The 27,104-nt window shown below is 43.3% G+C and overlaps 1 protein-coding gene across 1 annotated transcript in view; it reads left to right on the top strand.

The window, feature by feature from the left end:
• The window catches only part of JAKMIP2 (janus kinase and microtubule interacting protein 2), a 160,536-nt gene extending 133,985 nt beyond the window's left edge, over positions 1–26,551 (top strand). Inside the window, exons 14-22 of the mRNA XM_077327005.1 lie at positions 951–1,049; positions 3,699–3,752; positions 4,634–4,699; positions 6,927–6,995; positions 7,169–7,246; positions 12,974–13,177; positions 13,491–13,556; positions 15,975–16,047; positions 18,552–26,551. Of these exons, the coding sequence (XP_077183120.1) occupies positions 951–1,049; positions 3,699–3,752; positions 4,634–4,699; positions 6,927–6,995; positions 7,169–7,246; positions 12,974–13,177; positions 13,491–13,556; positions 15,975–16,025 (687 nt within the window). The 3' untranslated portion in view covers positions 16,026–16,047; positions 18,552–26,551. The remainder of the gene's footprint in view (positions 1–950; positions 1,050–3,698; positions 3,753–4,633; positions 4,700–6,926; positions 6,996–7,168; positions 7,247–12,973; positions 13,178–13,490; positions 13,557–15,974; positions 16,048–18,551) is intronic.
• The last annotated feature ends 553 nt before the right edge of the window (positions 26,552–27,104 follow it).

Below are 27,104 nucleotides of genomic sequence, written 5' to 3'. Positions count from 1 at the left end.
ATCACCATCCCACCCTGCCTGTGCCTGACTGTTCAACCAGAAAAAAATATGTACAACAGATAAATACTGAGGGATGCTCACTTGCATACATGTCTCACTGCTAGGCTCAACCACACTGCATCATTCCAGCTCTGTGAGAGTTTAGAATCATAGAGCTGGAAGGGGCCACACAGGCCATTAAGGGGCTTTGGAGCCAGGCCTCCTATAACGAATAAGTGTTCAAATCACTAAGTAGTTCTGAATCACAAAGTAGTTCTGGATGTTATAAATATGTAAAGACTATTGAAAGGTTATTCATAATTCATAAAGAAACTACAAAATATGTGACTGACCTTAGGTTTAGGCTTCAGTTCCTTCCCATACAAGTGAACAGCACACCCCCACACCCCAACAACATGATGCATCTGTCTTTGCCTCTTCTTAAAGGATGGAGAATTAACTGTTTTAGAAAATGAAATGAAGAATGGATACCTAATTAAAAGACAATGGCTTGGATCCAGTGAACAGAGGCACTGAGGGTCTGGAACTTTCCCCATTTCCCTTCCAAAGGGAAGTTTATTCCTAGGGTTGAGGGACTCCTGTGTACTAATGGCCAAATTAGTCAGGCAGCTGCAAAGGGATGGAGGAATGGGCAAAACTTCTCCTTTCTCTTTTGGGAGCAGAACTGGACTTATCAAAGAGGCAGAAAAGTGATCTTTCCCCCACCCCCTCCTTACTACATCTGCCCAACTTATATGGCTATTATTGCATGTGAATCCCATAAACTTTCTCTCACTCATGGAACCCTTTCCAATTCTAGCAATGTTTATTGCTAGGATGGGAGGGGACTCCACCAGAGATGGCCAGGTGGGGAAGATCCCATCAACCTTGTGCCTGTGGAGCATGGCATTTAACCAATATGCTCTGTTAATTCCAGCATAATTTCTCATGCCTTCATATTTTATTTCAAGGAAAGGGAAAGAAAGTCTCCACCATTTAATCTCCAGATCCACCCATTCTCTGGTGGCGTAAGTGCTCTGCAGATCTACTGCATGAAAGAAGGTGTCAAGGTACGTTCACAAACTCACTGATATAGTAGACAATAGTAGACAATCCTGCGTATTCAGCCATTTAGGTACAGGTAAGCACATGGTGTGCTTCTCATAATCAGACCCACTTGCCTTGCCCAATTGTTAATGAATTAAAGCATTTTGTTTGCACAGAGTTGGCATAGATATCCTCAAGTATTTATGCGTTGCTGTATGCACAATCTCCTATTTTCTAGGTACCAGATAACAAAAACAGAGGCCTAGGTGCATTCATGTATAGTCTCTGAGAGCACGAAACTCTTGAATGCGTGGAAGTTAGGCATGGGGCAGATCAACACAACCTCATTAATCTCCCTTCATGCATTCATTTAATGTCTGGACAGGGCTGTTATGAGCAGAAGAAGCAACTGCTCTGATCAAGGACCCAGACTCACAGTTTTAAGAACTAGAAAAGATCCTGTGAGTTTGAAAAAACAATAACGGGGCAGAAGGGCTGCAATCAAAGATGGGGTTTGACTGTGGTATTTATCGCACGGCATAAGTGTTGTATATCCAGGAGATCCTAAGACTGTTTGGAAACCAGGCAAGAGACATTCGGAGGTGGTTTGCCATTGCCTGCCCCCACGTCATGGCCTGGAGGTCGCCTTTCCAAGAGCTAGCCAGGGCTGACCCTGCTTAGCTTCTGATCGGGCTTCCCTGGGCTATCCAGGTCAGGTTTCCACTATGGTTGTGCCAACTGTCACTTCACACTGGAAGAAACAGCTCATAGATATTTAAGCTGCTACTTAGACTCTTGGACTTTTCCAACCCACTGCTGCATGGCTGAGGGTCTCCTATAGCAGTGGTCCCCAACCCCTGGTCCAGGGAACGGGACCAGTCCATGGATCAGTCAGTACCGGGCTGCGGCTCCTCCTCTTGTTCCTCCGTGGCTGCTGCCTCGAGGGCTGCTGCTACTCTGCCACCAGCTCACCTTTGGTGCTCTCCAACGGCTGCCATGGCTGGGGCTCCCCATCGGAGTGGCACTGCCCAGCTGCTGCTGGGTGGCGGGAAGTTAGGTGGCAGTGGGTAAGCAAGCAGAGCAGGGGCTCAGGTGGCGGCGGTGACACCCCTCGGCGAAAGACCCCCTCCTCCGGGCCTCTGTAAAATTGTCAAGCGTTGACCAGTCCCTGGTGATAAAACGTTTGGGGACCACTGTCCTATAGGGAAGGCCCAATGATAGTAGATGATATTTCACCAAGCCAGAATTCAGCTCAAAGTACTACATGATTTAGGCTTGCCCTATGTTCATTTGATTTAAGCAAAGCACTGGATGCATAACCATATAGGGCCTTGTAACTCAGTCAGAAAAACATGGTCATTGGGAAACATACTATTAGATAAACATTAGCTTCAAATCCATTCCTAAGAACAGTTCCTGGCCCTTGACCCCTGGTGGCCTTGGGAGGCAGCTTGCAACCAGATCAAGTGGGGCGGGTGGGGGCTGGGCAGCTCGTTAGCAGAGCGGGGACAGAGCTTCTTAGCAGTCAGCTAGTCAGCTCCTTAGCAGTCCTTAACGAGTAGTCAGCAGGCCGGGAGGCCCTCGTCAGCATGCTCAGCCTAGCAGGCCACGAGGCAGTCATTAAAAGGCCCTCCACCACGATCCTTTGCCCAGGGCCTCTCCCCTTACCTGCTGCTGGCTCCAGGCACTGAGGCATCTGAGAGCAAATAGGCTAGAGTCCAGGGACGGAGGGCGGGAGTTGCAAGGGCAGGGCAAACAAGGGCAAAGCTAGCTGCACCCTGATTGGCCCTATTCCAGCTTGGACAGCCAGACATGTCCCAGCCCCTAGGCTGTTTCATAAATATATAGAGGAACAACAATGGATAAGGATATTACTGCCAACAGGGTAGGAGGCAAATGGTTTTGCCAGATCCTAGACCTTTCAGCCTGATCCTGGCTTTGCAGCTTGGTTGTTAGGCATTTTTTCCTTAATTCACCTCAGTTGTTTGAAAGTTTATAGGGAAAACAACATTGGGCTACATTTTATGCTATGCCAATAGAAAACACCAGCAGAAGAAGGTTCTTCTTTCACTCCCAGCAGTTTTCCATGAGCCTCAAAAAAGAGAGTCTGAGAGTCAGGGGGACCGACATGGATGACAAGCCATGCAACAGGAGCAGTTGCATTGAGAAAAGGAAAGCAAGCACACACTCCTATCTTACAGGTTTGCCTCCAGTTGGTGGCTGGAGATCTCCTGAGATTACAACTGATCAGGCGACAGATAAATTCACTTAGAGAAAATGGCCACTTTGGAAGGTGAACTCTAGGGCATTATGCCCCATTAAAGTCCCCCCCCTCAAAGCCTCCCTCCTCAGGCTCCACCCCCAAAATCTCCCGGGCTTTCTCAACCCAGAGATGTAACCTACCCTCCTGATTATTCTGTCCACAGCATGAAGTAAGCAGGATGGGCTATTTGCTCTTTCCTCTCCTCAGGGCAACCACTAATGTGTGGCTTTTCATTTCTGCAAGTACCCAGTCCTAAGCATTGCATTTTAGAGGCTATAGGTGATTGCTTTGGGAAAGGGAAATGGGGGGGGGGGGTTGGACTATCCCTGCTGGCACTGCATAGAATTCTTTTTAACAATGATTGTGAAAAATTGTAATTCTTGTCTTTTTTGTGCCATCTGTTTTCTAGGATGTTAGTATTCCAGACCTCATAAAGCAATTAGACATCTTGGGTGACAATGGGGTAAGTAATCTTTAAACTTTTATTTACAGTCCAGCTTTTGGAGGCAGGGGTGAGTGCGGGGGGGGGGGCAGTTTGCTCCCCCTGCCACCCCCTGAAGGCCTGCTGAGGCCATTTCATGGTGGGGGGAGTGCTGGGTACGTTCCACTGCCCTCCGCTGCCTCCAGAAGTCCCATTGAGACCTCCAGGAGTCTTGGTGGGCCTTTTCAAAGTAGGGGAGAAGTGCTGGGGGGGGGACTCTGCTCCTCCTGGCAAGGCCATGGGGCTGCAGGAGCACTGGCGGGAGCTCCCTCTCTGTTCCCCCCCACCCCCCAGCCACAGTCCCTGGCCCCCTGCCCTCCCTTCCAGCTCCAGCCGCCTCCCTACCTTAGTGGTAGCTGGCATTTCTTCCATATAGAAAAAGTTGGAGGGGGATGCAGCCAAGGCAGGATGCAACCTGATTGTCCGCCCATTGGACAGAGAGCCAATCAGGTTGGAGGAGGAGGAGGCAGTCAGGATTGGGATAGCTGACCTGATTGGCCAATAAACAATGAGGCCCAACTCCTCCTGGGTCCACTTACTGGCTTTATTATAATGATATCTCTGTCACTAAGCCAAATTCAAACATATTTTGCAATGTGCACACAGAATTGTATATGCAGTCATTTTGAGTTCTTCATATGCATTCTTTTGCATACATAAATTTGTTTCCTCCATTTGGAGGAAGAATAGAGAATCCCTTGCAGATGGGGAAGCTTGGAAGCCCACTGGAATCTTTGCACCCATGATGGTTCTCTGGATCAGATAATTCAAAATTGGATTTTCTCTTTCTTTAAAAAACCACTACCTGATTAGAAAGTCACTGCTGCTTTCTTAACTTGATTTTTCTTATTTTTATTTTACAGAATTTAAGAAATGAAGAACAAGTTGCCATAATTCAAGCAAGCACTGTATTATCCCTTGCAGAAAAGGTACCATTTTTATAGTTGCAAGTATGAGAGCCAGTTTGGTGTAGTGGTTAGGAGTGCGGACTTCTAATCTGGCATGCCAGGTTCGATTCTGCACTCCCCCACATGCAGCCAGCTGGGTGACCTTGGGCTCGCCACGGCACTGATAAAACTGTTCTGACCGGGCAGTGATATCAGGGCTCTCTCAGCCTCACCCATCCCACAGGGTGTGTGTTGTGGGGAGAGGAATGGGAAGGCGACTGTAAGCCGCTTTGAGCCTCCTTTGGGTAGGGAAAAGTGGCATATAAGAACCAACTCTTCTTCTTCTTCTAAGTGTATCTATTATGAGCTGTGAATTTGAAAGCTGAATGCCACACTCCACAAACCAGACATAATCTTCCCTTTTCAATAATTATGAGGAAATATGCAGTCTCATAACTGTTTAGATTGAATTAATAATAATGAAATTATGATAATGAATGTTAATGAAATAGTGATCTCCATGGATGGGGATCATTCCATGTACAGAATCACTCATCTGGATCCAATGAGTGAAGGAATGATTAATAACAACATTTGGATATCCTCAAAATTGTCTTATACAATGCCATTGTTTGTCAGGGGGAAATATCTGCAAAAAGACTTCAGAGGGATGTTTCCACATTAGGAGACATACTTGATTTTAGTCTCACTTTGGACTCTGATGAGATTATGTGAGTTGGTACTCTGCTTTTCGCCCCTCATTTCCCAAGCTATAATTTGTCATACGTTTTTCACACAAGACAGCTGTGGGCTCGGATTGAGGAGAAGCAAGGAGACCTCTGTGCCTCTCCTCCTGGACAACCATCTGACAACCATCTGTTTGACAACCATTTCATGCAGCATTGGGGAAACCTTCCCCAATGCTGCACAAGGTAGCTGTGGGCTTGGATGGAGGAAGACGTGCACCGATTTATCTGCACCTGCCTCCCTCCCATCCTTCAGAAGCCAGCTGGGGGAAGGGCATCTGAGTGAAGTCTGCACCTGCCCTCCAGGGACAAAAAATAGTCTTACTTGTTACAACACTGTGACTTTGTAATGTGATAACCTTTTTTTTTTTTTTAACCAAAACACGTTGGGTGGGAAGGGGAACTTGGAATGAAGGGGGCTATTGGGAGGGGAAAGATTTGGACACAGAGCACATAGAAGAGGGGAGTGCTAGGGTGGGCAACTTTCTCATGGGAGGGGGAGGGAGGATAGCAACAAAGAAAGGGGTGTGCCCAAACATTCAAAATAGTGCAAAATAGTGCAAAAAACTGAATGTATGTATTTCTGCACTGAACAGTCCTGAAATAGACCCTGTTAGACCCCACTTTAAAAAATGAAAACTGGATTTCTGAGGACTTCCTTGCTGCGGGGCAAGTGAAAGGGCAATTTGAGTTTGTGCCTGAAAAGTGAAATTTCAGTGCGGAAATGAATGAAAAACTCAACCCTTTAAAAATACAAATCTGAATGATATCCCTAGTGCAGAAATGGTCCTAGTCTCCATTAGAGACAAGTTTTTTTTCTGAACTTAGTTCTGGCAGAGTGATTAACACAGAAAAAGTGTGCAACCTGATTAAAGAGTAGATAAAGGTTTATTTAGGAATTAACATACTCTATAGGAAAGAGGAGACACAGAGGTAGGTTTCAAACTACACCTCTAGCTGGGAGAGGAGAGAAGATTGAGTGTGGCACTTCCAAGAAGGAGGAATCTGCCCTAACAGTAGCAACCTGGATACGGACATGGAATGAGACTTAACAGGAATATTTACAGATTGCAGTATGTCGGGGGAATATAAATAGGTCAAGGGCAGTACATCATATGGGCTTGGATAATGAATTGAATAGATTATTATGGATTGAAGAGCCTCTTGTGGCGCAGAGTGGTAAGGCAGCCGTCTGAAAACTTTGCCCATGAGGTTGGGAGTTCAATCCCAGCAGCCGGCTCAAGGTTGACTCAGCCTTCCATCCTTCTGAGGTCGGTAAAATGAGTACCCAGCTTGCTGCTGGGGGGTAAACGGTAATGACTGGGGAAGGCACTGGCAAACCACCCTGTATTGAGTCTGCCATGAAAACGCTAGAGGGCGTCACCCCAAGGGTCAGACATGACTCGGTGCTTGCACAGGGGATACCTTTACCTTTATTATGGATTGAATAGATTATTATTGAATAGATTATTATATTATGGAATATTTTGAATAGACTGCTTTGCCATTTTTTTGTCCTGTAGTGGATACAGCAGATTGAAGGAGCTGAAGCAGCTCTGCATCAGAAGATGATGGAACTGGAGAGTGACATGGTAAGGTGAAACATAGCCAGCTTTCAGAACGGTGTTTTATATTTGATTCACACGTCATTTTGAATATCAAATTGTCTACTTTTTTCTCCAGTGCCATTACATCAAGTATCAGAGTAACTAATTGAATTAGTAATTAATTTTACTTTTTAAAAATAAATTGTTATCAATTGTAGGAGCAATTCTGTAAAATAAAAGGTTATCTAGAAGAAGAACTGGACTACAGGAAACAAGCTCTTGACCAAGCCTACATGGTAAGTTAAATTCAAGCACCACAAATTCATTTGTTTCATTCATTCATCTAGTAAATATAAAATCCACGTGCAATCTGTCTGAACATTCCAATTTGGTTTACACATACACCTTATCAGAGCAGAGATTTGCCATTTAAATACTAAATACCTGCAGGAATTGTCTAGCTTGATCTCATCAGGTCTTGGGAGCTAAGCAGGGGTGATTAAGATTCAGCCCTTCTCAATGTTTTTACCACTGAGAAACACCTGAAACATTCTTTGGACTTTGAGAAACCAAAGAGGTGGCACAATGGCACAGAATCAGATTGAGAAGCATAGCTGTGGACACAGCCATCCAGGACTCTTCTCCTTCTCAACCCCTCCAGGCCTACCATTGTCCGTTTTGGGAAAGGGAATCAACATGACCATATATGGTCGTATCACCTGATAAAAGTTTCACAAATTTAAATAATGTATTAAAAATGAATTACCACTGACTCAGGAAACTTTTCCAGGGCTATCACGAAACCCCAGGGTTTCAAAAAACCTTGATTGAGAAAGCCTGCTCTGATTAGTGTTTGGATAGGAGACCACCAAGAGGTCAAGGATCACTACTAGGGTTCTGTGTGGCAGCCAATGCAGCCAGCACCACACCACAGGGAGGAGGGGAGGTGTGTGTGCGCCGAGTTACGCTGGCTGCGTCAGCAATTCGGCCGATTCGGAGACCACCACGCCCAACCCTAATTCACTACACAGAGATAAACTACCTCTGTCAAGTTACCTGCCATGAGTGGCACCACCACTAAATGCATGGGCTTCGATGTAAGCTGTTATTATTTAATAGAACTGAGCATAGAATTATAGAGTCCAACCCCCTGCACCATGCAGGAACTCCAAACTACCTACCCACCCATAGTGACCCCAATTTTTATGTATTTGTTTGTTTGTTTGTTTATTACATTTCAATTTGAAGTTATCCCTACTACCACCAAAACTCCAAAATCCAGCCTGGCCTGGAGGAAGTTCACCTCCCATCCCACAGTGGCAATCAGTAATTCTCTAGGTATGTAAGGAAGGGCCACAAGATACAAACACTGGCACATCCCTTCCTGCTCATCCACTCACAATCTGCCTACATTCATAAAATCAACATTTCTGTCAGGTGACTATCTAGCCTCTGATTAAAAACTTCCAAAGAAAGAGAACTCACCATTTCCTGAGGAAGCCTGTTCCACTGAGGAACTGCTCTAACTGTCAGGAACTTCTTCTGGATGTTTAGCTGAAAATGCTGGTCCAACCCTCTGGGGCAACAGAAAACAACTCTGCTCCAACTTCTTTATGACAGCCATTCAAGTATTTGAAGATGGCTATCATATCGCCTCTTAGTCATGTGCTCTCCAGGCTAAACAGACCAATTTCCCTCAATCTTTCCTCATACAACTTGGTCTCCAAACCCCTCACCATCTTTGTAACCCTCCTCTGGACATGCTCCAGTTTTCAAACTTCTTTCTTCAATTGTGGTGCCCAAAACTGAACACAGTATTCCAAGTGAGGCCGAACCAGAGTGGGGTAAAATGGTAATATTACCTTGCATGATCAGGACACTATGTTTCTTTTAATACAGTTCAAAACCTCATTTGCCTTTTTAGCCACCGAGCCACACTGCTGACTCATACTAAGACCCCCAGATCCTTTACACGCATACCACTGCCAAGACAAATCTCACCCATCCTATAGTGATGTATTTGATTTTTCCTACTTAAATGAAGAATTTTACAGCTATCATTGTTGAAATTAATTTCATTCATTTTAGCCCAGTTTTCTAGCCTGTCACGATTATTCTGTATTCTGATTCAGTTTTTTGGTGTGTTTGCTACACCTCCCAGTTCAGTGTCATCTGCACATTTAATAAGCACCCCCTCTATTCCTTCATCTAAATCATCTTAACACAAGCCCGCAGCGCCACGGGCGCCGCGGACTAAATAAAAGAGTAACCCCTTGGAAGGCGGGATGTGTCCGGGATGAGGAAGGGTGCCGATTGGCCCCTTCCTCCGGACAGACTATCGGAGGGACCAATCGGACAAGCCGCCCAACGATCATGGCCCTCCCCATGCCCAGCCTCCCCTCCGGGGACTCGCCCTCCAACGCTCCTGAGCCACCCCACCAACCTCCAGAGCCCTGCTAGCGCCCGCTGTATTTCGGCTGCAGCGGGCTTATTTCCTAGTTTATAAATATATAGAACAATGCAGGGCCGAGGACAAATCACTAAAGCGCTCCACTTGTCACTCCTCTCCAAGAAGACGACAAACCATTTACAATCACCCCTTGGGTGCGATCTGTCAACCAGTTCTTGATCCACCCAACAGTAATAGGGTTCATACCGCATTTTACCAATTTGTCAATAAGAATATCATGTGGAACCTTATCAAGGTAAACTATGTTCACAGCATTCCCCTGATCTAGCAAGGTAGTAACTTTCTCAAAAGAAAGAGAGAGAGAGAGAGAGAGAGAGAGAGAGAGAGAGAGAGAAAGGGAGGTTCGTCTGACATGACTTGTTCTTGAGTAAGCCATGTTGACTCTTAGTAATTGCAGCCATTCACTCAAGCTGCTCAAGGACTCACTGCTTAATGATTTGTTCTAAAATTTTGCCAGCTATAGACGCCATGCAACAGGTTAAAATCCGTCAGCTGTAATAAAGTAGAAGAAAAAAGACTCAAGCTGGCGATGGCGAAGTGATATAATGTCATGCTGTAATTACACATTGCGATGAACCCCTGTCATGAACCCTGATTCATGCCATCTAAGTTTCATTTCTCACTCTACTTTCGTTTCTCACCAGCCTGGGGGATTCGAGGCCATAAAATTGTAAATCTGTTTGTAGGCTCCAAGCCTCCCTTCCCTTTCCCAGCAGGAGCCTTCCGTTGTTGATGTATCAATCTCACTATAAGTGTCCTTGTGGAGACAGTCCAGTCTCAACAACTTGGTAACAACTTAGATTATTATTATTTATTATTATTTTATTATTATTTATTTGATTTGTATGACCGCCGCTCTCGGAAACCGGCTCGCGGCGGTTCACAACATTTTAATACAAATACAATATATTAACCATTAAAATTCCCCATTAAAACCCCATTAAAACCCCATTAAAACAATGACTAAGTCACAATGATGGCGATTAAAACTATTCCCGTACAGGCCCACTGGATGAGCAGAAGGGAACGGAGGATAATTGGGCATAGGATGGAACACTCTGGGGAACCAGGTCAGTTTAGTACTGGCCTCCCCCCTCCGGGGAGAGGGGTCCGATCTTAGCCCCGGGCCATCACCCGGCCTTAGACAAACGCCTGGCGGAAGAGCTCCGTTTTGCAGGCTCTGCGGAACTCAGAGAGCTCCGACAGGGCCCGCAGCTCTTCAGGGAGCTCATTCCACCAGGTAGGGGCCAGACCGAAAAGGCCGTGGCCCTTGTCGAGGCCAGGCGTGCCTCCCGGGGTCCTGGGATCATCAGCAGATTCTTACCCGCAGAGCGAAGTGCCCTGCGGGGGGCATAAGGAGATAGGCGGTCCCTCAAGTATGCAGGACCCAAGCCGCGTATAGTCTTAAAGGTTAGTACCAAAACCTTGAACCTGATCCGGAAACAAACTGGCAACCAGTGCAGCTGCTTCAGCAGAGGCTGAACATGGGACCTCCAAGATGATTTAGTGAGGACCCGTGCAGCTGCATTCTGTACCAGCTGTAACTTCCGGGTTAGAGACAAGGGTAGGCCCGCGTAGAGCGAGTTACAGAAGTCTAATCTAGAAGTAACCGTTGCATGGATCACAGTGGCCAGGTGTTCCGGGGGCAGGTAGGGCGCTAGTAGCCGAGCTTGGCGTAGATGGAGAAACGCCGTCCGGGCTACCTTAGTGACCTGGGCCTCCATGGAAAGTGAGGCATCCAGAATCACTCCCAAATTCCTGGCTTGGGGCACAGATGACAATTGTACCCCGTCCAGGCAGGGAAGACGCGCTTCCTGTTCCTGCTCCCTTCGGCCTAGCCAAAGGACCTCCGTCTTAGAGGGGTTGAGTCTCAGGCGGCTCTTCCTGATCCATCCAGCCACTGCTTCCAAACAACTGGCGAATTTTTCTGGGGGGAGATCTGGCCGGCCATCCATCAAGAGATAGAGCTGGGTATCATCAGCGTACTGGTGACACTAGATTCCTGGTGACATTAGATTCCTGACCATTTGTACCCTGTGAATCAACTCACCTTTGCTGCCCTTTCGCTCTCCCGCCAAAATGCCTGTGTACCCCTCCCTTATGAACAGGGCCCTATATCTGCCCTGGGTTTCCCATTGATCTTTGTTATTATCAAGATCTTTGCTTAGGAAGATCTTGGCTTGCTTTAGCGTTCTGTGGACTCTGTTTAATAAAGCTCTCTTTGGATTTACAATTACCTGTTGGATATCGGATGTGTCTTTAGCACGGACTCTGCAGGCTAGGCTCAGCCTGGTTCCTGACAACCCCTACTAATTTGGATATTATGCAACCTATTTGGGATTGAACTAAGTTATTTCCAACAATCATAAAGACACTATTAGAGAAGACTGAGTTATTACAATATTGAGAATATCACTGATGAAGATATCGAAAACAGACTATACCTGGGAATCTATTGTGAAATAGTTTTGAACATTATATCGTTTTGCCATCATCAGCTTGAGACTTTTTCCAGCTATAGGCACCAAACTGACAGGATGTTCAGATTAAAATATTACAATTTTCTTACACAGGGTAAGAAAAAAAATCAATCCTGTATATGGTGATATTTCTGCCTACACATCTGGAGCTCTCACAGGCATAAAGCCTTTTTCATTCATTTACTTAGAGGAGTCCTGTGATCTATGGGCACAAGGGTCATGGCATCTTCTCTACTCTCCCATTCCCCTGGAGCCCTTTGTCTCTTGGAACACAGGTTGTGCTGATGCAGTGGAGAGGGAGAAGGGGGTGAAGTTGTTGCTTCCCCTTCTTTGAGGAGATCTACCTTGTCCCCTATCCTCAATGCAGCAGCCTGGCCTGTGCTGCTACTAGTATGCACAAATCCTTACACCCCAGGAATAAAACAGTTTCATGGTGAGGACAGTGTTGGGAAGACCTTGGACCATCTGTGTCTTCCAGTAGAAATTTGTGGGATCCAAGCCGTAGTCCCGTGTACATGCCACTGCCTTTACCATTGAAGTGAATGGAAGAACCTAAATGTGCTTTTCAGCACTGTTTAAAATTTAGACACTGCTGGGAAGCCCATGAGATTCACAGGGGGGAGAATCCTATTCCTCTCCCATCCCCACCATCACAACTTCAAGCTCCACCACCCACCTGCAGCAATAGCAATGGAACCTGGGAGATGCTCAAAGTCAAGAGGGACTCCTGGCATCTTCCATCACCACAGCTGGCCCCAGAGGCTCTCCCACAGACTTCCACCACACAGCCATGGCTCCCAGAACACTCCGCCATGACAGCCAGACAGGGAGTGGCTCTAAGAATCCACAGATCCCATCACATAGTCCACACATAGTTATTACATCTACAGATTGTAATATATAGCTATAGATAAATGTCATGGCATTTCCATTTTCATCTTGACTTCTGAATTCTATCTGACTTCTATATCAGAATATAAAGCTATTTTCTGGAATCAAAAGTGTAGGTTGACGCCCACACAATTCCTGTCAGGCTGTATTCCATAACCATTTTTTGCTGTTCTGTTGATTAGAGAATCCAGGAGCTTGAAGCTACCTTGTACAATGCTTTGCAGCAAGAAACTGTGATAAAGTTTGGAGAATTGCTGAGTGAGAAACAGCAAGAAGAACTGAGGACTGCTGTAGAAAAATTAAGAAGACAAATGTTGAGAAAAAGCAGAGAATATGACTGCCAGATCCTACAGGAGAGGATGGAATTGCTTCAGCAGGCACATCAGGTGAGATGCAGATTACAGAAGAAATCTATGCAGCTTTACTGGGCAAAAATGTGCAGTCATTTATCCATTGTCCTTGATTTATGATCTGAAAAACAACAAACACAATCCAGCTAAATTATTGTTAAATCATGTTGATATTACAAAAGTAAGCACAAATTTCACTCTCATAGAATCCTAATATGACCCCATAGTGCGATGGCTTATGTTCCACTGAAGTTACAGCTACTTGAAAACACTGAATAAATTTTGCTTAACCAATGTTCATCCAACCTACTTTTGGGTTTGTTTGTTTGTTTATTCATTCATTTATTAGAGGATCCGCGATTTAGAAGATAAAACTGATATCCAGAAGAGACAGATCAAGGATTTAGAAGAAAAGGTTGGTTGTTTTATATATTTAAAAAGACAAAGTACAGCAGATTTACGTATTTTCAGATGTTACCCATTCTAACTTTTTAAATCAGTAACATGTTTTAGCATTTTTCATTTTATTGATTCCACTACAAAATAAACTGTTCCTATTGAAATTATTATCCTGTTAATACATATAAAGCTAACCAGTTAAATGCTAACAAACCAAAAACCTCACATCAACAGAAACCAGAACTGGCCATCAGCCAAATACATCTACAACATGACTAAAAGTCCCCTTATTCATTTGAAGGACTACATACGGTGTTTCTGGCATGTGTGCAAAGCTTCAGTCTTCCTTTGGTTTCAGTCTTCTAAAAATGTTTGGAAAACATTGTGCTGCCACTGCCAAGGCCCAATCGCTCAGAGCCATCTGTTGAATCTCTAAGGGCAATGGACTGTTCCAGTGGAGTGGGCTCATGATGGAGAAGACAATTCTTTGAGATACTTGACCTCAGCCTGTTTAGGTTTTTAAAGTCAAAGCCAACATTTTTAATTGAACCCAGAAAACGGAAGTCTATGAAGACAAATCTGAGGCACGTCTGGACCAGTTTCCATTTCTAAGAAATTTTCAAAGAGAACTCAGCGTAAAGCACCTTAGAGCAGTGGTCCCCAACCTTTTTATCACCGGGGACCACTCAACACTTGACAATTTTACTGAGGCCCGGTGGGGGGGGGGGTAGTTTACTCCTCTACTCTCAACCACTGCCCTAGAGCTCTCTGATCACTATGGTAATGTTTAAACATCCCTTCAAAATAAGATACAGACACACCACAACAATGAACATAAGGAACATTTTATTTTCATAGAGTGATGGGAGACAATGACACCCGAAGTGTGTTGTAAAGGGGGGGATGAAGTAAAGAGCCGGAGGGGGAGGAGGTGTCCTTCGCGGCCCACCTCCAATTAGTTGACGGACCACCTGTGGTCCGTAGCCCACAGGTTGGGGATCGCTACCTTAGAGTGTCTAGACTACAACTTCGTTTGTTTATTTAAAAGATTTGTATGCTCCCATTCCACCCAATTTAGGATCCCCAAGACAGCAAATGATCACAAAATAAAAACATGCCTTAAAATATAAATAAATATATAAAACCATTTTAATTAATAAAATGTATAAACACAGATGCATAAACAGGAAGGATGGCCACTGATAATTAGTCAGGTTATGTTGTCTTAACACATACACTTCTGTGAGGATCTTCAGTTACCCAGGAAAGCAAGCCCTTGACTTGAAGCAAAAGATTTCTTTTAGTGAGTAAGCAAGTACACTCAGCCAGGCATTGTCGAAATTGAAGCAAATGGCATGTGATACAACATATAACTCCAGACCTCGCATCCTCCCCATGGGATCCCTGGGAAAGTGGGAAGACTTCAAACATTATCAACAACTAGATAGGGAGAGTCCAAAATTATATTCTGGGAAGCAATGGAGATGGATGGGGAAGAAATGGGCTTTGATCTCATCACGCCCCCCAGGGTGGTGACAATAAAAGAAAATTCCCTTTGGAATTCCCTGGTGGAATTAGCTCCCAGAGGAGTTCAGGGCCCTGACGGAGCTAAAACAGTTTTGCAGGGTCTACAAAAGGGAACTCTTCCACCAGGCACAACCAACAACATCTGCAGCCCCCCCCCCCAGAAATCCATCAAGGCATTCTGCTCCTGGACCTGTTTGCACTATTACTGTTTGATGTTGTATGGTTACCTTGCTATTATCCTTATCTATTGTTCTTCTTAATATTTGTGAAACAGCCCTGGGTGCGGAGAGTGTCCTGGCTGTCCGAGATGGAATAGGGCCAATCAGGGTGTGGCCAGCTCCCACCCTCCTTGCCTGGATGCTAGCCACTTTGCTCTCAGATGCCTGAGAGAGAAACACAGAGACGCAGAGAGCTCTGCCAAACCACAAACGACCCCTGGTTACCTGCTATGTCTCCTGCTGGGAGGGAGAGAGACAGACAGACAGAGACAAACTGCCAACGACCCTTGCTTCCCTGCTACAAGGAGCCCTGATTACTTCATCTGGCTCTTGCTGAGAGAGAGAGAGACAGAGAGAGAGATCTGTGCCTGCCGGTGTCCCCTGGGTCCTAGCGCCCATTGTATTCCTGGTTGCAGTGGGCTTTCTTGCTAGTCAGTTAATAATATTAATGTTATAATTATTTATATGCATGGATTGTTTCTTGTATAGTTCTCAGTTCAATGTAAACTGCCCTGAGCTTTCGGGGAGAGGGGAATATAAATGTGAATAAATAAATAAATAAATATAATGGTACCATAATACATTATTATGTCATGGACATTGGGGAGTAATTATATCAGTAACAAGCTCAACAAAATAATTTAAGAAACAATGCAACCTAATATCTTCTTTTCCCTCCCTTTCTGCAGTTTCTTTTTCTGTTCTTGTTCTTCTCTCTTGCCTTTATTCTTTGGCCTTGATGTCATTGTGCCTCTTGAGAAGGTAAGACAGTATGCTTTATTTCCCTACAACAGCATGTTCACAGTGAAAGAATCACTGCTTATCAATGTTTATTCAATGCACTTCTGAAGTCAAGTAAGATACAGAATGTTCTAAGTATCCCAGTGTTCCCATGTAAACCGCCCTGGGCCATATGGGAGGGCAGTATAAAAATCTAAGAAAATAAATAAGAAAGAAAGAAAGAAAGAAAGAAAGAAAGAAAGAAAGAAAGAAAGAAAGAAAGAAAGAAAGAAAGAAAGAAAGAAAGAAAGAAAGAAAGAAAGAAAGAAAGAAAGAAAGAAAGAAAGAAAGAAATACAGGAACACATGAAGTGGCTTTTACACCTTTTACAAAGGACCATTTCACACACCAAGTTGGTTTTTTACAGTATGTGCTAAAGGTAAAGGTAAAAGTATCCCCTGTGCAAGCACCGAGTCATGTTTGACCCTTGGGGTGACGCCCTCCAGCGTTTTCATGGCAGACTCAATACGGGGTGGTTTGCCTGTGCCTTCCCCAGTCATTACCATTTACCCCCCGGCAAGCTTGGTACTCATTTTACCGACCTCGGAAGGATGGAAGGCTGAGTCAACCTTGAGCCGGCTGCTGGGATTGAACTCCCAGCCTCATGGGCAAAGCTTTCAGGCTGCATTTCTGCTGCCTTACCACTCTGCACCACAAGAGGCTCACAGTGTGTGCTACCAAACTGCAGTTACTCATGGTGCCCTGATTTATGCTTGTGTATTACATATGTGCATGCAAACATGTTTTTAGTACATTCAAACTTCACCCAAGCTCCAGTTACTTTCCATATTCCATGTTAGCCTTTTATATACAGTTTTATTGCCCCAAAACATACCGTTTGATAACAATATGAGCATCCTAAAAGAAAGTGAAACCACCATCTTGCAGAACAGTGGCTACAGGAAAAATGGCTGTATCCACAACTAATTGACCTCAAAAAGCATATATTTTGAAATCAAGATAAGCATTCTAAGTGAATTTTAAATATCAAAATAACCAGATTTGCCAATTTAGAAAATGGCAGCTACAGGAAAAAGTACCAAACCTGGAATGTCTACCCAATAATTTTTTTAAGCAATTGTGCCCTGAATAAATTTCTCTGTATGTGTGTATATATGGTCTCTTGTGGATCTAGGACTATAGACTTCTGAGGTCAAGTAAGATACAGAAAAACAGAAACGCATAAACTGGATATGAAGTAGCCAAAAAGTGGTACAGCAATGCCATGACAGGTCATTCATTGTCGATCCACATCAGAGATTTCTGAAAGAAAAAGGTGAGGAACAAGGCCTCAGTAGGAGTGGCAGGGTCAACAGAGAGGCCTAATGAGTCTTCCTCAGGAATGTAACTGGTTTTTCAAGGTGCATTAGCACATGAGCTTAACAGAGGCAGTCAACTGATAGTTGATGGTTGCTACCTCCTTCACTCATATGGCAATTTTACAGAAGAAATGGAGATGCCGTTAACACACCTCCATTAGAACATTGCTGAAACTATACCCTATGCAGCTGTTTCACATCACAGGAATGTATCCCCCCCCCCTCCCAGCATTCTGAGCAACATTGCTGCAAGCATCGGAGCAGCGGATGTGACAGTTGACATTTAATTCACCTTAAAGTTTGCTGTCCATGTCCATTATTATATAGAGAAGGAATAATGACATCCTGAGTTCTTTGGAGGCAGGTTGGATAAAAATGTATAAACAGATAGCATGAGAGCTATAGATAAGCTTAAGGGAAGAGGATATCTATATCCTATTAGCTGTGTGTGGCCCCCAACTGCATGGAGACTGAACAGATTTTTCTTCAAACTTGGGGCATTTCTCAGGTTTGCAGCAAAATCTGAAATATTTAGAAATCCCATGAAAAGTAAAATAGGATCCAGGGAGCCATGCTGGACAGTGGCTGGGCAACACAGGGCTCTGCACTGGTTCTGGTGATGGCCGTGGCTCTGCAGCCTGGGGCCCTCTACTGGGCCCTGCAGCAGCATGCAGTCCAGGTGTCATTTTGGGCATGCTGCCACTGATGCAGGTCAAGATATGCACCAGACATGCTGCCACTGCAGCCCAGGAGACATGCTGTTGCTGGAGGAGCAGCCTGGGAGTCAGAGCAGACCTGTAAGCAGTGGAGGCACAGGCCTTGGAATTGCTTTGGACAGAGGTTCAGCAAGAAAGCTGGGAGGTGAGGGAATCCGTTCTCCAGCCAGTATTGTGGGTCTACACTTGTAGTTTTCTAATGATGAAATCCAAAGACTCAGTATAACCATTTGCACAATCCTTACATTCTTAAGTTAAAAAATTGTCTGTCGCTATTAATGAACTAAGGATGAGAAATCAGTGGATGCTTTCATGAGGATCACTGACTAGATACTGGTGTAAGCAAGAAAATGTTTATTGTTTTTTATTATTATTATTAAATGTCTATATCACCCTTTTGTGCAGGTTTATGGGACTAGAAAATTTTGACATTATTTTCCTTCCTTTCTAGAGTGACTGAAATACACTGAAAAGTCCTCAAAAGGGCAGATGCTTCCAAACCCATGAAGGAGAGAACACTGTTTACAGCCACTTCACAACAAAGCAACACTCTGTAGCCGAGCCCACACCCACCATGTAGTTCAAAGCCATTATTCAAGATTTGTTACTTGACAGTTCCTGTCTAAAACTACAACATATGCTGCACTCAATGAAATTCTGTAAGGGGGAAAGGAGTATCCCATCAGCGTACATCACTAGAATTCAGTTTTTAGGTAAAGAAACAGCAGGAAACCACATTCAGTAGATTGAATGAAGGTATGTGAGGCAAGGAACCAAAGTTACTATGAACAATCTATCCCTGCTGTGCAGGGGGATTATTTTAAACATAATACCAACTTCCCATGAAAGTCTTCAATACTGAAGGGAACAGAGGAAAAGAAATGTATTCAGAATTCTATGGGGACAATAAAACAGTCAAGTTGGAAAGTCTGGCTTTCTCAATACAGGGACTCTTTTTTTCTCTCTCTCTCTGATTTTAAACTCAGGAACAATGACAGCAGCAAATGTGAACAAAATGGGGAAGCTGTACTCTGTTTTTGTTTCACGATGGGTAAAACTTGGCAGTGGGATGGATACAGTTTGGACATGACCATGCTGCTGCCTGAAGTAGCAAGGAAAAGAAAGGTGCAGAGAGTCAACCTGATGAGAATGGCTGACAGTGCTCTTGAGGATGCCTGACAACATGGTAGCCTTATCTGTCATCAGGATCCTTCCATGAAGGACAGCGCGTTAGACATGTTACATCGAATGAAGAACCCTGCATCCCCTAACCGTTTAATCCATAGTTATGCCACAGAAGAACCTGATACCTGTGTCAATCAGACCTCCGCATCCATAAGAGCTTCTGCCTCAGCTCTCATATTAACATCCAAGCAAAATACTTATCAACACTTTCCACCACCACCCTCCCCCGGTCATGGCCACTTTCTCAACCAGCTGCATGAACCAAAATCAGAAAATCTAAGAAATACTCTAAAGGCATATGAGAGTGAAAGGTTCCTAATGTAAGGTTTGGCATTATCTCCCAGTTTACCATACACTTCTAGCAATTCTCCTAGAGTTTCTTGGGGAAATGACCCTTGCTGATGAAGTTTCCCTTTTAGAGTCCTTGGTTTGTATCCTGTGAACCATCCATTTGAATGGAGGCACTCTTTGCTAATAGCAGCATCAGAACCTGCTTTCATTTATTAGCACAGTTTGGTTCCTTGTTGACCCCACGGACCTGCTCTTCCATTTCACTACAAGGAGGATGTTTCTTCCCTGTGCATTCTTACAGTTTAAATAAATTCAAGAGACTTTGCAAAAGCAAGCCCAGCATTTGCTTGTGGTTGTTTGATTTTTGTAATGATGAGCAGCCTAGAGCTCAAGCTATGTATCGCTTAGGATTATCAAAGGGACATAGCATGGATGGATAGCAAAGCCTTGGGTTCTTTTGAATGTCAAAATGCCGCAAGAGCACTTTAAGCACCCACCTCCCCGCAAGTCATTATGCCTGGCTCCCTAGTGCATTGCCTGTTCTGATATAATCTTGAAAAGCTGAGGCTTTCCTATCAATTCTTCATACAATGAAGAAAATTTGTACTGCAATGGATGAACAGCACTCTCTCATAATGATGGTGGATGAATGTCATCATTTTTACCCCTTTCATTATGGTAATATTGCTGAACATGCAGCAATAGCCACTTGAAAATATTCATTGGCCAGCTGTATATCACAGATGTGTTTTTGTAGTGGAAATATTGCGATTTTCCAGGCTTTAGACCAGTAAGGCAGGGCATACAGACAGCAACTAATAATTCAGTCTTTGATCAAGGTTAATCTGTCTGTAGCAGCAGAAAAGTGCAGGAGTCCAGTACCATCTTAAAAACAAACAAACTGTGGCAGTGTATGAGCTTTCGTGAATCACAGCTTACTTCTTCAGATACAGCTAGAATATGAGCATCTGTCCTTATAGCTTAGGTCAGTAAGATTCAAGTGGGTAAATGTGTTGGTTTAAAGCAGCACAATAAAACAAAAAGCCCGGCTACTAGCGCCCTACCTGTCCTCGGAACACCTGACCACAGTGATCCATGCAACAGTCACTTCCAGATTAGACTTCTGTAACTCGCTCTACGCGGGCCTTCCCTTGTCTTTGACTCGGAAGTTACAGCTGGTCCAAAATGCGGCTGCCAGGGTCCTCACTAGAACACCTTGAGGGCCCACAGCCGGTGCTTTGTCATCTGCATTGGTTACCAGTCTGTTTCCGAATCAGATTCAAGGTATTGGTATTGACCTTTAAGGCTATACGCGGCCTGGGTCCCGTATACCTGTGGGACCGCTTGGTTGCTTATGCCCCCCGCAGGGCACTCCGCTCTGTGGGTATGAATTTACTGGTTGTCCCGGGCCCACGGGATGTTTGCCTGGCCTCAACCCGGGCCAGGGCCTTTTCAGTCCTGGCCCCAACCTGGTGGAATGAGCTCCCAGAAGAGCTAAGGGCCCTGCGGGATCTACCAGCTTTCCGCAGGGCCTGTAAGACGGAGCTCTTCCGCCAGGTATATGGTTGAGGCCAGGGCAGCTCTCCCACTAATCCATCAGAGGATCCCCTCCAATATTGAGATCTCTAACATTGAGATCATGGTTAGATCTATTGTATTGGTGCCACCCTCTTCTGAACATTATTCACCAGGCTGAACTAAGATCAGAATTGTGACCACCACCGCTATATGTTATATGTAACTTTTAATTGGGGGTTTTATGGGGATTTTATTGTGTTTTAACTATTTATGTTGTAAACCGCCCTGAGACCTATTGGGAGAAGGGCAGTCTAAAAATTAAATAATAATAATAATAAAAATTAGAGTCCAGTGGCACCTTTAAGACCAACAAAGATTTATTCAAGGTGTGAGCTTTCGAGTGCAAGCACTCTTCCTCAGACTGAGGAACCTCAAAATCATTGTTGGTCTTAAAGATACCACTGGACTGAGGTCAGTAAGTAATTATTCTGAAAGGTTAAAACCTCCACTGGTTTGTTTTTGTTTGTTTGTTTGCTGTTTTTGGTTTCTAATGTCAGACAAATCACAAAATTCAAAAATCAGTGGGGGAAATTAGAGAGACTGCTGAAGTGCAACTGATAATAAATCTGAAGACAATGCATCTTGGACTGAATCAAGACTTAGGTTTCCTAATGCTGATTTCTCCATGCTTACTGCTCCTCTGCATATCACACCTCATCCAATCACACCTGCTCTTGTCATTCCCCTGCTCTTATCATTTGGCATCTGATAGCTCTGCCCCTAAGATATAAGGACAGATGGATTCGCTGTGACTGAAAAGTGAGCAGTGACTCATGAAAGCTCATACCCAGCCACAAAATTTTGTTAGTCTTTAAGGTGCTACTGAACTCCTGATCTTTTCTCCTCATTCAGTCATGTGGGCTTCATTTCCACTTTTTAAAAAATTCTTGATTTTTGACTCCCATCCTAAATAGAGATTCATGCTACAAGAAGACAATTTCCCTGCCTCCCACTGCAGCCTTCAATGCCCCACAAAACTGCTCCTGCAGTTCAGTGGGTACAGAGAAACCGTGCAGAGTAGTATCAGAGTCTATAATGGAGTGTGTGTGCCAGAAATCATCCTATGGAAAAGGAAATGCCAGATAATGGAACTTCTGTGAATGCTGATTTCACAGCTGTTTCGGACCACTTATGTTTTGTATCGTTCTATTTGATACGAACAATTACACTACAAATTACCTAAGTCATAACCAATGCTAAGTGTTGTAAGAGTTCATAAAGTCTGAAGGATATCCATTTTTCACAGGGGAGAAGAACACATTGGATCTTGTTACAAATTATCAGAAGAAAGTCCAAAACATTTAATGCAGGATTAAACCTTGCATAAGAAATACAACCTATCCGTGCAATCTTTACGCTTCTGCACCCTTGCCTCTCAAACTGTACCTCCCAGCATACATGGCCTTGCAACTGCACTTTCAGGGAACAATCAGTAGTGAGAAGGCTATCTTTCACGGGCGCTGGCCTGCCATTTCTGATCTTTCCACTGAAGAACATACTGGGGAAGCCACTGTCTTAAAGGGCCAGAGGTCCCACCCATTTCATATGTTGTTCATCTACTTAGATTGTTTTTGGAAACATAGTATTGCCACAGTGCATCTGGGAAATTCATGCTGTGGTACACTGAACTTTCACCGAAGCTCTAGACTGAATTTAACCTGCCAATAAATTTTAACATTTTAGATGGAGGGGGGGGGTGTGCATGTCAGCTTTTTTGTTTGTTTGTTTTGCTTCATAAATTTCTGTTACATAGCATCTGATGAAAAGTCAGGATAGAGGTTGTTTCCCTGTGTCAAATCCATGTTCTGTCTCAATGAACAATTGCATCATTTCACCCATGGAAGGAGTCCAATATCCAGCTTTGTCTTCCTTCATTAAAATGTCCTGGACTCAAAATTAGTTTTTGTCTTACCAAAGTGTGTGTAGATTCTGCCTAATCACAGCATAGATTTGAGAAAGTGCACCAGAATGGTCTATTTGTAGAATACTGGTGCAGTATTAATCCACTTCCTTTGCCTTTTTTTGGAAATCCCAGGTTATTGGCTATTGCTGCTGATGTGATGCCTTGTCTATACTGCGTGTCTTAGTACTTTCCCTGTGTGTGTCATTGGTGATATTAATAGTCATATGTTCACTACTGTTTCCGATCTACACATGAATTTCCTGCCTTTTCAAAGTAGCCAGATACAAAGTAGGACAAACCTTGTGGAATAAATGCAGCCAATCACTTACCAGTTACACAGACTGTACATGTAACTCTCTTGGTAAGCTAGTCATCATCTACAATATACGGTTAAGGAAAAAGAAAATGATATTACTTCTCCTCTTCCACCAATGACTGGTCACGTTAAGGTGCATGGGAATTTCCTTCACTACCTAGGAGGCTTTTATAAACAACTTACCAAGCAGCTACTTGTACAGTTGCAAGTTTTGTCATATATTGCAAAGATTGCTTGCTGCTCGATAACTGCAGTGGTGGCAAATCGAGTCAGGGTTTGTAGAACTTTAACTATGGTCTGACATAGATTTTTAAAGGGTAGTTCCATCTGAGAGTGTTCTGAAATCTAGCAAAGATAGTGATAATGGAATACAGCTAGAAGGGGGGGCGTTGTTCTCATTTTTGAAAAATCTGAGGGAGGAAGAATGGGGTCATGCTGGAGATCACCAGCCACAGCATCATCTTAGTTCCTCCAAAGGATTGATCTAATGTGATCAGAAAAGGAAACAGTTTTGTTCTATACTATTTGATAGTATTATCTGTGGTGCACCCTTTCAAATTGTTTGTGGCTCTATAATTAGGGTGGAAGAAATCTTTAGTACCCCAAATAGTTCCTGTTCCATAGGAAGAGAGTGTTGTTCATTCCATTGGTCCAAATTCCCCTTTCCATAAACACAAGATAAGTTCCTGCAGCTATCATTTGTATGCTTCCCCTTTAAAGTGGTGATGCAACATTTGCAATGTAAAACAAAAGTGACTATTAGAATATGTTGCACTGCATCCACAAAACGTACAATGAGCAAATGATTGTTGAATCTGTACATAGGCACAATGACAGTGAAGGTACACCTCTAACGTTGTAATAGGATTTCTCTATCATGGTCATGAGTTTGTGGATCTGGCACAGGAAACTGTCAGCTCTCAAGAGGACCTTCCAGATTCTGCAGTAGCAGCCCAGAATGCTACAACATGATCTGTTGTGTACCACGGAGTCTTCTGATGCCATTTTTGCTATGTCCTTTTAAAAAGTGCACATTATTACCAGACTGATTTTTAAGCATCCATTTCTGCATTTAAACCCACAGTTGCCATCGGGGGTGGGGTGGGGGGCAGAAATTGCCTTGTGCACCCGTATGGCAGTTACCCTGATTATATTACTTCAATTTTTTAAAAAAATCCTAATGTGAACATTATTGTCCTGATTCTCATTAGGTAATGATTGTCTAACATTACTTAATCATATATATGCCTACCACTGTAACTCTTCCTGCAGGGGTCGCTAGATAACTTGTAATCTACATACCTATGCCATTCATTTTAATGTGTTTTTGCCATTTGGGTTCCTTGGTTCATACTTTGTCTGGATAAAGAATCATAGGCATAGATCTTTGTTTCAGCCAAGGTTGCTTTGGCATTGTATGACTGTTTGTTTTGTGTCACACCATTCTTGTTATATGATGTATTCCTATTTCCATTTAAACAAATGTCTAAACTCTGATGCATCTCAATTTAATGGTACAGAAAGATGGGACTAATTTTGTTCCATAGCATAGTATGCTGAAAAAAGCTTTCATGTTCTAAGCTCTGTCTTTGGTATTACAATATGTTATTTGTGTATGCATGCTCATCCCACTTTATCTAATAACATACAGCCAATCTTTTGATGAAGACTCTGGAGAAGGACAACCTTGGTGACAGGTTCAGAGCAACTTGGTGAAAATTCTGTTATGCATAGAATTGAGTGATCTGGAGACTTGAAGGGGGAAAAGTTGGAAGGGGGATTTTCTTTCCCCTCAGTGCAACACAATCTGTGCCTAATATCTACTTCTTGACACTAACTCTGCAACCCCCTACTGTCAGCCAGATAAAATTTAGTTCACCACTGAAATTTTGTATGTATGAAAAATGCATACATTTACTTTTGTACATATAATGTAAATAGTAGGATGCTGTTAGATATCTTATAAAAATGTACTTCCAAATCCAAGACTGAAGATATGAAGCTGAGGACTCCTGCTTAATTTGGTGACAGTTCTGGAGGTCTTCCGATGGTGAAACTCCAGTCAAAGAACTTTCCAGACTCCAGTGCTATTCTGGCTTCTGTAGTAGGTCTTGGTGTTTACGTGTAGAGGCATTATGCAGTGACAGGACACACAGATGTTATTGCATGCAGAAGATTTCTGTGCATGTATGGCTTGGTCCAATGTGTCATGGAATCTTCCAGATCCACAACTGATTTCTGGAAAATTCAAAGGTGGAATCAGGGCCTCCAGATCTGAAAACAGATTCTGGAACATTCAGATGAAAACCCATGTTCTCTGAACCTTTTCCTGCAGTGGAGCAAGATGGTGCCACCCACCCCTAGAAGCTCCTCATGTTTCAGTTTGGCATCTCACTAATTTTCTTTTTACTATCAGTGCCCTGTGGCTCTTTTCCTGCTCTTTTTTGCCATGTGGTTCCTCAGTCTCATTGACCAAGAGTGTAGAAAGTGATCTTTCAGATTAGTCTTGTGCCATGCAGGTTAGGAGAAGGTGCTTTCAGAGACAAATGGGCAAAAGTTAGGCTCACAAATTATCAGTATTATATTCCTACATATCACAAGTATAAGCTTTCTGTTTTGACATACTAGGGACGTACCACTTGGTCACTTGCAAGTATGGTAAACCTTTCAATTTGCAGCTCAAGAGCAGCATGAACGTACATTGAATCACCAAAGCATTTCTGTCTACTGTATCCCATTTGGATTGAGCTAGTCAGACACTTTTTATTCCACCGAGTTTAGATTCAGCAAACTGCTTGACTACTTGGCAGAGTCCTGCTTTCTCTCTATGGCATCTGACCTCTGTATATAACTTGCTACCATTTTTGTGTCTATAATTCCAGAAGAAACTGTAAATTATTTGGCAGAACAACCCTTTGATAAGCACTGCTGGCCATGTATATGTACTGTATGTATTAACGGGTAGATGAGAATCCTTATTGTATGTAAAGTTTTATGGATGGTTATTTTTTAATTTATGTATTTAATATAGGATTCAATGACCTCTGGTGTTTTAGTTTGTATAAAAAATAAAACAGCAGCATTTTTAAAAACTTTACACTAATGGATGTATTATCCTAAGCCTATTTGAGATCTGTTTTAAAATAAAACACACAAGGCAAGAGAGCAATAAAATAAACCACCCGCTTCCTTCCATGTGTTAATTTCATAGGAAACAGCAGAATATCATAAAAGAATGAGATTTTTCAGGCTTTATTTGTGCCAGGAATTATCAAGACTTGACTTCAGAATGTATTTTCAGTACTAAGCTTTAGACCTAGAACATATGAAGCAATGATATAGTTATGTCTCTTAGTACTCTCGTTTTTAAAAAATGAAGCATTGGGCCTTCCTGATATAGCAAAATGTTCAGTGGTACAAAGATAGGAAACTCCTAAACCACTCAGAGCAACCAAAAGGTGTTTTCAAATAATATAATATGTTTTAATAATGATGGACAATTAAGCTGATTAAAATGTCATTAAAGTTAATTGTATAAGGGATGGGAGCATCAGTACAGTGATCGAGTATGTGTTTTGCACATATAAGGATTCATATGAATTTAATTCTGTTAGGCCAAATAAATTTCACAAAAAGACTTCAGTAAGGAAGAAAGGTTTAAATTTGTTGTTGTTATGTGCGAAGTCATATCTGACCCAATGTGACCTCATGGACAATGATCCCCCAGGCCT

The sequence above is a fragment of the Paroedura picta genome, chromosome 3 (assembly GCF_049243985.1).
Source record: "Paroedura picta isolate Pp20150507F chromosome 3, Ppicta_v3.0, whole genome shotgun sequence".
Lineage (NCBI taxonomy): Eukaryota > Metazoa > Chordata > Lepidosauria > Squamata > Gekkonidae > Paroedura > Paroedura picta.
Note: the sequence above shows the minus strand (reverse complement) of the source record. Positions and strands in the feature narration are given on the sequence as shown.